We start from the raw sequence: 11,357 nt of genomic DNA on the forward strand, positions 1-11,357 counted from the left end.
AGGACGCCAGCGGTGAGGTAGCTAAGTCGCTTTTTGCTTGATTTGATTGGCTGCCTCTGTCAAGTGTGACATTGACGAGCAGTGAGACTGCGCTCCTGGTGTTGAAAAGTTGGAAATTATTTTAACTTTTTATGCACTTCTAAAAAAACGCCTGAAAAATGCAGCGCAAGAAAGAAACGCACGCTAGCTGCGCCGTAGCATTAGAAACCAATGTATTTCGGGCAACTCATTTTTGGCGTTGCGTCTTAATTGTGATTGGCCCACAAGTCTACCAGGGTGCAGTTGATAAATTAGCTGTTAGTGAGCTAATGTTAGCTATGTATTAGCAAGTTACTGTAGTTAGCTAATGTGGCTACATCTACGTTTCACATTAACATGAGTTGCAACCTGTCAAAAAGCATACTGAGTGACGGGATCCCACAGTTTTCTGATACTTCCTGCTAATGTCTCCATCTTATTAGTGTTTTTTCTGTCGTTTGCTAGCAGATGAAAGTGACAAGGAGGCACCCTCACAAAATACAAAGACAATGGAGAGCGATTAATGGATTTCCCCTCCGGTTTTGGCAGGACTTAATTGCGCTCTTTCCGCTAAATTTGAATGTTTGGATTTGAATACATAAGAAACACCACTGGGAAGCTACAGAATGATATATAAAAAGCTAAAAAACACACACACACACACATATATATATATACATTTATATAATTTCAGTACCATCAGTCGTTTGCTCTATAGTTAATCCAAGGATATGAACATCACACACTGTCTGTTTATACCAACTTTGTTGTATAACTTCTTTATTGAGTCCAGACTGAAATACACGGAATGGATATAATGAAGTGAGAGAATAAAGCACTATAAATATCTCCTGCCATGCCCAGCCTCTTTCTGACACTCTTCAGATGGGCAAATGCATGTCATTAAAGCCGTGCAGAGACAGGTGTCAGCATGCATCCACATGTCGGCTATACTCGTAAACTGAAGACTCCCGTTGGCAACGTAAGTAAAACCTAAGTATGAATTGTGTGCAAGAAAAGTACTGAATTCCTTCGACTAAATGTGGGAGTTTGCTGTCATTCCCTGTAATGACAGCAAACTGTAAATAAAGCATTCCCAACACAAAAGAAAAGGGAAACAAAGTCGTAAGAAAATCTGCCAAGACTGCTCCGATTCAACGTGACAAAACAAAAGCTGCTTCACCAGCACATATCTTCAGAAATCTGATATTATCTACCGCTGCATTGGAGAATGGAAAATTCCACTGTATTCAATCCCCAGCAAAGGCTCCTACACACCTTGCTGACATCCTGACAGTGGCCTGTATCAGCCGTGTGTTCAGAACATAAATAGAACGTCCTTATTTGCTCTGACCTAGAAAAACTGATAAACTGTCTTTTCTCCTTTTTATATAAAAAAAAAAAAAAAATCTATAAAGTCGAAAATATGAAGAAAGAAAGTGTCTCTTGTGGCAAATGGAAAAACCAAATTAATAGAAAACAGGCCTCTGACACTCTATAAAACGCTAGGAAAAAAAACGACACACTGACTGCTTCCGTTGTGATTTAGTAGAGGGATAAAAGCATTTACAGCCATTACACCATGTAAAATTCTCCCGCTGCATTTCCCCTGCCCTTTCAGTCAGAGCTGCAGATACTGCACATGCGGAGGGGCGGACTGCACCCCCCCCCCCCCCCATCCCCCGCCAGGCTGATGTGCTCTATGAAATAGCCCCGAGTTTAGCTCTCCACGGACTGTCGTCTCTGTGTTTTTGTTTTTTTTCCCATCTTGTGTTCGCTGATGACTAACAAATGGTTTTAAAACACTTTACTTGAGCAAACCCAAGTCCTATACTGCTGGGGCCCCCCTCCTAAGAAATCAATGGTCCATATTAGTCTGCAGCAGGGGGCTCAGACGTAAGCGCCAGTGTTGGGAATGATTTCCAGAGTCAGCCAGCTGAAAGCAAAGTCCTCCTCTGTCGACTCCACCTTTACATCAACACCTGCTCATGTTGCCGGTTCCCAGTCTTTTGATTTTTATGTCCTGGTTCGCCGTTTCGGAAGTACCCACCATTGTTCTTCGAAAAGCTGGCGAGACTGTTTTCTTGCTACACGCCAGAAATGTTTCCCTGGAGACATTTTAGAACAATGTTAGCTTGCTGTTAGTTTTTCAGTTCTGATTCAATACCCCAATGTGTCTTTTTGTGCTTTGCCAGTGGCTTCACATGCCATCATATTATCATGCGTTTATACCTTTGGTCCAAACTGAAGTATCTGAACACCTGTTAGATGGTTTGTCTTGAAACTTGCATTCACATTTATTTACAGGATAAAGCTTACAAAAACAGGCACAGAAATGTAACATGATCCCTTCACAGACTATAGTCTTGTTTAGAAACTTGTTATAAAATGCTGATCCCAAATTTAATGGATTGCGATGGAATGAGTTCAGACATTCATGGTGCCCAGAGGATGAACCCAACCGACTTTGGTGATCCCCTGAGTTATCCTCTGGCGCCACCAGCGGATTGACATTTTTGTTTTTAAATGAAATATCTCAACAACTATTTTCTAGATTCACATAAAGGTTGGTAAAAGACATTCATGGTCCCCAGAGGATGAATTTAAATAACATTGGTGATCCCCTGACTTTTCATCAGGTCAAAATTTGAGTTTGTCTGATATCTTATGACCTTATAGCTGCAAAATTCAAAACTCAAAGGGGACTTATCAAGGACTCTAGACAGGAAACAACATGTCTGAAGTTCCTGCTCATCTTTCAGGTTGTACCATTGACCTTCAGCAACTTCAGCATCATGGCAGGCCTCAGTTACAGCTGTGATTTCGGGGGGAACCAAACATCCCAAAACATCCGTCATCCTGGATAAATTATTCATAACAGACCTGCCAGGGAGACAGCAGGACTGATGTATTTGTTTTGCCTGTCCTATCACTTCCCTCAGCCTGTCTCCCAACATTTTAGAGAGCGCCCTTATATTTAGTGCACAACGGGGACAACAGGATGACAACGGCTCTCCTGCTGCTCCAGGTCAGACGAAAAAAGGTTCAATGGAGGTCTGTTTATTTTAGTTGCAAAGCTTGTGATTCTGGATTTTTTGTGTAGCAGGATGACCGTGTTTTCTATGTTTCAAAAAGCCTGTTCGTTTCAACATATGATTATCTGTATCAGATCACCCATTTGTCTCCAGTAGATAAAAAGTGGTAATCCTGTCTTTGCCAATGCAGCATAGCACACAGTCATAGCAGGTATTTCACCACAGAAAGTTATGCAAGGTGTGGCGGTGATGAACATCGTGTCTGAACGAGCCCCGGAAAAAGAACACTAGACTGATCTTATTCCTCTTCTCCTTTTTTTTTTCTCACACAGATAGGGCCAATGTAAAACCTAGTACATGTTTTTTGTGTATATTTGTGATTCAATGTATTCAGTAACACAAAAACTGTAAAGAGAGTCACTTATAGTTCACCATGTTGAGGCATAAATCCCAAGTTTCGTCAAAGTATGATATTAAATCAATTCTTTGGATAACGGTACGATATTTGCTGACATCATGAAGTCCGCCCCGATGCGATTTAATTTAGGTGCCTGTGATCAATATGAGACTATAACACATGTCCATTTAACACAATCAGGTACATTTATATCAACTTATAAAAAAGAAACTAAAATATTATTACAATTTTATTTCTGGGCTCCGTGGGAAGGAGGTGTGCTTGGATGAAAATTGGTTACACAGATGACTATATGTGTCGATGTTTTCACTTGGTATCAATGATATTAAATCGTTGATCATTGAATTGACGCATCAATCTGCACCCTTACACCCGTTTCACCATGGTCAAGTGTTGTTGCCATTTTTAAAGCAGCCACATATCACCACTGTTGCCACATTTCGGGTAGTAACCAACTACAGAAGCACAATGTCATTATGTTGAGACATACAGCGTTCACCAGTTATTGAACAATCCGTCTTGCAGCAAGTTCCAGCCACGTAAATTTTGATGTTTTAAGGGAAGTAGAGAATAGTATTCTACACTCCCTCAGGACTTAAGTGCAGCACGCATTTAAATGAAATAGAGAGATCAAATTGCACATTTACTACATCTGTAGTAGAGGTATCCTATACCTAAATACACTTAATTGCACTGTGAAAATGCTTCTTTTAATCACTATTGTAGCATTGCTATTTGATTTTGCAGTAGCTCCTGATTCTCTCCCAGAGGAGGAGAATAAATTAGCATCTAAGTAACCTTACAGCGAGATGTGATAACGGTTCTCTTTTATGTGTGAACAGTCCTGATAAACATTTTGCCGTATAAATGTAGACACAGGCACATCTGGATCTGTGTATATGCAGTAAATATTATCATTCAGTTTATGAGGATACTGCCGAGACTTGCACAATGAGAAACGGGGTATGCATGCACACGTGCTGACTCACCAGGGGAGCTTTCAAAGTATTTTCCACAAGTGGAACACTATGAAAGGACATACAAAGGGAAGACACAATAGCTGTGAAATTGTCAGGAAGTATAAAAACTGACAGAAGCTTTTGTTTGTCTGGCCAAACCCCATGTTAAAACCAAGTCAGGAGCTGGAATCAGAAAAATCCTGCAAGAGCATATTTGGTTTATGCGCTTTATGAGCTGACATTACAGCTAAGACACTGAAATTGACTTTGCTGCACAGTTCAGCATTTAATTACTAGCCCCTAGCGTCGGTATGTACATATGTGATGAAAAGTACACAGCAGGGTGTGTCGAAAGTTTTCTGCTTTATTACATTGATGGCCTCAATGCACTCGCAGTACATCATGTCTTTGCAGGTCTGCTTTCATAGCATGTTTCTTCCTTTGGGTTGCTATGAAGAAACACTGGAGGGCGGTGCCAGTACTTTTCCCATTCTATCATGCCAGCTTGAAAAAAAAAAAAAAAAAGTTGCTTCATCTCTCCAATAAAGGAACTTAAGTTTTTCAAAAGAAGGTGCACTAGCATTTTGGAGTTACCTCTATCAGACTGTCCTTCTGTCTTCACAAGGTAAGGTTTTCTTTTATTCTATAACAGTGCATGGATGGTACTTTTGGGTGTGTGTACTTAAAAGGTGTGTGCTATCAAGGGTAGATAATTGTCCAATAACTTTTTGTTGCTTTTGTGTAACTTCTCACCAAAAACTCTTTATGATGGTTTTTTTTCATAAAGCAGCAACATAACTTGCAATATCAGAGATAATGCACATATGATGTGTAGTATGATGAGCTGACTCACAGTGTTTTCTACAACAAAATAAAGATCACATTAAATGTTTATTAAGCATCAGCAAACACTAATATATGATTTTAACAAAGTTCAGTGTATTTTTTATTTCTATTAGACTACCCTATTGATGGGAACTGTAATCAGAAAAGTAATTAAAGCTTTCAGACATATGTAGTTTAGTAAAATGTAAAATATCTGCTGCTGAGATGTAGTGGAGTAGGGAAATACTCAAGTACTTTAAAGTACAACAATTCCCCTTTTATGTAACTTTACACTTCTACCCCACTACATCTTATGGATCAATATTTAAATGTCTACTTGTCTGACAGCTTTAGTTACTGTTCAGATTACAAGTTTTCATCCACTTCCTGGCCAGTAAAAAATACTAAATTATGTGAATGTGAATATGGGGTCCTCACGGGACAGCAACGCTACAAACCAGATAATGTAGAACATGATGCATTGCCAATAGATATATGAAGGAGTTAAAAACATCTATAGCAGGAAAAAGCAAAATACATACTGTTGCAGCAGCAATATTAATCCAGAAACATCATATATAACAGTAAAAAAGGGAACATGTTGCTGCAAAAGGCATACTTTATACTTTATTTTGCTGATAATACTTACATGCTTTTACTTAAGGTGTTAGTACTTTTACTTCCACCATTGAGACTGCCACTAATCTATTAAGTGTCATGAATTTCAAAATATAAAATGCAGGAAACGAGATTCTAATGCATTTCATTTTTATTCATTCACTTTTTTTGTTCCCCACCACATTTTTGTAACGGAACCTAAGTCTTCGACAGATTTACCGTTTTTTTTTTAAATTTTAAAATCCAAAACCTGCGTCCCCTGGTGGTGATTTATTTCAATGCAGGACAGTCAGACACCAGGAAGTGTTGCATAACTCACTCTATTGTAAGAGGAGTGTGCTAAGCATGCAGGATTAGAATGTTGTATTGCAGGTCCTCAGGGACGGGCGTTTCCTTTTTTCTTTTTTAGAACCCTCTAACCCTTTTCTATTTCTTTAAGTTTATTGAGATTCTAATGAATGTTGAACGACACTATGCATTTATGAGTCATTGCTGCACTTTTTACAAGCTTTATTCTTTTTACAGGCTCTCCTCAGTAAAGCCCCCCGTACTCACATATAATGGCCGACCCGTGGCAGAATGCATACGACTTTGCTGTTCAAGTGGCAAGAGCGGCTGGAGCGGTACGTAAGAGCCATCTATGAATGTAGTTCTTCTCTGGTGTGTGGAGCACTGGCTTGAATATTTTTGGAAGATATTGTGATGATCAAAATATGAAATATATCCTACTTTATCCACATGATCCCTAATCATGTGCCAATGACTCGCCATTCCTTTAGGTAATTAGGAAAGCCGGGGAGGAAGAAATAAAGGTCCAGACGAAGAGCTCCGCTGTAGACCTCGTCACCAAGACCGACGAGAGGGTGGAGAAAATCATCATCGGGTCTCTTAAAGAACAATTTGGAGATGGCACACACTGGTGAGACATGCACACACACACACACACACACACACACACACACACACACACACACACACACACACACACACACACACACACACACACACACACCTGGATGTGAATCTTTATGCTGTTTTTTTTCATATCTTGATATTTGTCATTGGTTCTTCTGTGCTGCAGCTTCATTGGAGAGGAGTCCGTCTCAAAGGGGGAGCCGATCATCTTGACTGAAAAACCCACGTGGATCATAGACCCTGTGGACGGCACTACAAACTTTGTTCATGGGTAAGATGTCAGATGTGTGTGATGACAATGTCTTGTGTTAAAGGCACAGTGTGTAGGATTTAGGGGGATCTATTAGCAGGAACTGAAGATAATATTCATAACTATAGTTTTCAAAAGTGTATGACCAGCTGACACTAAGAATCATTGTGTTTTTATTAGCTTAGAATGAGCCCTTTATATCTACATACATAGTGGGTTATCATCACCACGGCATGTTGCACTTCCATTTTTCTACAGTAGCCCAGAATGGACAAAAAAGGGCTGCTGTCTTGGAAAGGCAGGAGAGAGCATGGGGGTTTTCTGTTGGTTGCAATCTGCTACCTCACCACTAGATGCCACTAATCTCTACACACTTTAATGCCTTAAATGGATTTACTTTAACCTGATCAAACCAAACCAGCCCTATCTCATTGCCAGGGTGTCATATACCTCCACTTTGTCACTCCACATCTGATATCGACACACAAGGCACCCTTTAATGTCTGCATGAGAAGCACCAGGTTTACAATGGTCTGGAAATGTGATGAAGTGGTATAATGACTGAAAAAAGCCATACAGTAGGAGGGTCAAACAATCACAGGACTTTTAACCAGGAGACTGGTGTTTAAGACCGACGTTTGTGTCCCAAAGTTACGTTAGTGATGTTTTTTATGTGTTTTCAGTACTTATGTTATGTTGTTTATGCTTACCATAGTTCAAGTAGTCACTTCAAGCCCAGCCATGATGTTTTTTCCTAAACCAACAAATTGGTTTTGTTGCCTCAAGAGTGTTTTGTGCGTCAGAAAGGGAACACATGGGGACAAAGCGGCGGTACGGGAAGAGTTGGGAGCTTCATTATGTTACGAGTTGGGATAAAACGTGTTGACCAAACAGAACAAACCTAACAGCTGTACTATTACAAGAAGCATTAGAAGCGTAATTGGTATTCAAATCAAGAGTAAGGTTTATTACATGGCACCAAATATTCACAGTATTTTATCAGAAGGGCACTCAGAGGGCGCAGACCTCTGCCAAGGCCATGCCCTATCTCGATAACGCTTATTTCCCAAAACCTCCTTCTTTTAAAATGCCTATTAATTGATATAAAGGGTAAGACAGAAGAAGCTTTTTCATGCTGTGTAATCACACACTCTGATCTGATGCTACTTCTTCTTCACAGATTCCCGTTCGTGGCTGTGTCTATTGCCTTTGCTGTCAATAAGGAGGTATGTTCAGTCACACGACAGTCATTAAAAGTACTTTATACATACTTTGTATGTGAAAGCTAAAAGAATGATGTTTTTTTTTTCCAGTTGGAGTTTGGTGTGGTGTACAGCTGCTTGGAAGACAAAATGTATAAAGCAAGAAAAGGAAAGGGAGCTTTCTGCGATGAGGAACTGATTCAGGTGTCCGACGTGAAAGGTAACACCGTCATATTTCTGTGAAGTATCACTCGTTTAGTCTTACTATTCTAATTAAAAAACGTGTGCCATCCTTTGCCTTGCTTTTTAAATTTACTATCTGGAAACATCCCCATACACAATCATCACCTTCACATGAAGGACTTTCAGAACATAATGAAATATTCAAGCAGAATCATTAAAAAGGTTACACACATTGAATCTGGAGGACTTTTGACTGGTGTCAGTGTGTGTTGGTGTGTGCACACCTTTACAGTCACGGTCTCACCTGTAATTATACATAACAATAACCCCTTCTTGTGTGCTGTCGTTGCAGACATCCACAAGTCCATTATCATCTCGGAGCACGGAACAGACCGGAGCATAGAAAAAGTAACCAAGATCTTCTCCACCATGCAGAAGATCCTCTGCATCCCAGTGCATGGGTGAGTGGTCTTATCATGCATACACTCATGATCATTAAATTATTCTTTATTAATTTACATGCCTTGGAAATGTGTCATTTCTGTGAAACAATGATAAGCCTGATTTTATTCTTGATGTGTCCTTGAGGGTCGCGATGCCCTAGAAGCGTTTCATCAAGCATTTTTTTAACTATGCAGACGTGGATGGGCATAGAAAATGGAGAATATTGAGGACCTTTTAGAACCGGCACAGAGTATAAAAGATCAAAACGTTTCCTCGTCACGTATTCACATCAGCTAGCGACCGTCCTTGCCGAAAGTATAACCGAAGCCATAAACTGCTTAGAAGAAGTGAACATAGTCACTGTGACGTCCACTTGTTGGTTTGCGGGCTATGATTTCGAAGCCTTGAGTGTGGCAATTCAGCTGTCACCATCTTTTTTTTTTTGCCTGTGGCCATCTTTCCTTTTTTTGCAACCAGACGTGAAACGAGAGGGTGGAGCTAAGCAACAACCGAACTCTGAATTAGACATTTTCGGGCGACTGAAAATGTAAAATGTTACAATTAACTTTTGTTAACTGAAAACACACTGTGAAAGGTTGTAATATGAAAACAGAGTCAATTCCCATAACAGACTACGCCGTGGTAGTGATCTATCAATCACAAGTTAGCCACCCCTTAAAGCATACCCTGTGCTGCATACCCTGGTGTAAGTTACCCTAAAATCATGTATTTCCATGTAGCCTATATGAAATTGTAAATTAAGTAATTATAGTGATTTAAATATGAATATTAGACAGACAGAAACACCTATGGTTGCAAAACAGCTACATTATGCAGGCTAAATAAACAACAATTTATTTATAACAAACTAGTAAGAAAGAACACACTGCATTCTATCCAAAGTCAGAGTATCTGCATTTTTTACATTTCTATATTGGCATGGGACTGCAACTTTTATTCGTGTTACACAGTTTGCCGGCAAGCCTGGAGATTTGAAACCTTTATTCTCCACTCCCCTACTTATATAGTTAGCCTACTGTATGCTGCCTTATAGAGCGGTGTAGCTTTATGGTATTCATTCAACTCAAACGGGTGTGTCCTGACAGGCTCCGTGGGTCCGGGACAGCTGCCACTAACATGTGTCTGGTGGCGTCGGGGGCGACGGAGGCCTTCTTCGAGATCGGGATCCACTGCTGGGACATTGCTGCCGGAGTGGTGATAGTCAAAGAAGCCGGAGGAATAGTACTGGATGTCAATGGTGTGTATGCTTTCAAATGTGACCACAGAGCATCAAGGGATTATTAACCATAGAATGACAAAGCTTAAATGAATGATAAGGTAATAAAAGCAGGATTTGTCTTTTTGGTGAAACCCCCCTCTTAATAAAAGGCTTTGTTTGACAATTCAGGGGGACCGTTCGATTTGATGTCTCGAAGGATGATGTCAGCAAACAACGACATTATTGCTCAGAGGATCATCAAGGAGATTGAAATATTCCCAGTGGTGAGGGACGACGCTCCACAGCAGAAGAAATGAGAATATCCAAATATCCAAAAGTCCAAAGGTCCAGTCTATCGTTGTATGCTCTGAATAAAGTTACTATGCTGTAATCACCAGTGTTGGTTTTTAATTTGCATACAGGGTGTGTTTCATTGGCTGCACATTTTTTAAACTAAAGCAAATCTTTTTAGTTTGGTCAGAAATTCGAGTGACCTCCAGGTTACATTTGATTACTCTTTTCTCTAATGTTCTGTGATCAAAGATATTTAGGTGGGAAACTGTAATTTTGCACATTTTCTATCCCAGCTCATTGTAATTTGCATAAATATCTTTTGTCTGAAGCCGTCCATGTATGCATTTGAAATATATTAGAAATGAATTATACATGTTTGCAGACCTGCATTGTTTTGGTTCATTTGTACCCAATTTTGAACTCGAGAGATTGCATGAGAAGCTCTTCTGAGTCTGATTATTTTATCTGGATTTCCAATCACTGAATTTATCCTTCCTCCCTCGTTCTCTTGTGACGCTAATGTGTAATTATCTGCTGGAAATGAGATGAATTCTGCCGGGGTGATTACACTCATTAGAGGCAACAGTCTTTAGCGCCGAGTTAAGTCAATGTTGAAGTGACTTTATAAACACTGGCCCTGTCAAGTGTCGTATAAATAACTTAAAGCGCACATCACCATATTGCCTGAGAGCCTCTATTTCAGCATTATTTCAGTTTTACTCTATTTATTACGCTCATTTTACCAATGACCACTAGAGGCCAGTAATGCATCAGCAATTAGATGGGAGTTTCAAGATGCTTTCATTTCACATTAGTGGTTGAACTTAATATTTCTTTTAATTATTATAGTTTTATTGTGGACTGTACTTTGGTAGAGATCGACAGCATGCTCCAAAGTCCCTTTATGCTGCATCAACACCTTTTGGCGCCAAACAACAGGAAATAAAAATCACCCCACCCTTTCTGATTTCTGCTCC

General features: G+C 39.8%; 1 protein-coding gene across 1 annotated transcript; it reads left to right on the forward strand.

The window, feature by feature from the left end:
- Nucleotides 1-4,967: 4,967 nt before the first annotated feature.
- Nucleotides 4,968-10,477, forward strand: LOC129110541 (inositol monophosphatase 1-like). Its single transcript, XM_054622630.1, has 9 exons — nucleotides 4,968-5,055; nucleotides 6,399-6,496; nucleotides 6,653-6,792; nucleotides 6,955-7,059; nucleotides 8,219-8,264; nucleotides 8,352-8,460; nucleotides 8,776-8,884; nucleotides 9,974-10,125; nucleotides 10,276-10,477. The coding sequence occupies exons 2-9, from the start codon at nucleotides 6,434-6,436 to the stop codon at nucleotides 10,401-10,403; spliced, it is 852 nt and encodes a 283-aa protein (XP_054478605.1). The 5' UTR covers nucleotides 4,968-5,055; nucleotides 6,399-6,433; the 3' UTR covers nucleotides 10,404-10,477.
- The last annotated feature ends 880 nt before the right edge of the window (nucleotides 10,478-11,357 follow it).

Source organism: Anoplopoma fimbria, chromosome 21 (assembly GCF_027596085.1).
Source record: "Anoplopoma fimbria isolate UVic2021 breed Golden Eagle Sablefish chromosome 21, Afim_UVic_2022, whole genome shotgun sequence".
Classification (NCBI taxonomy): domain Eukaryota; kingdom Metazoa; phylum Chordata; class Actinopteri; order Perciformes; family Anoplopomatidae; genus Anoplopoma; species Anoplopoma fimbria.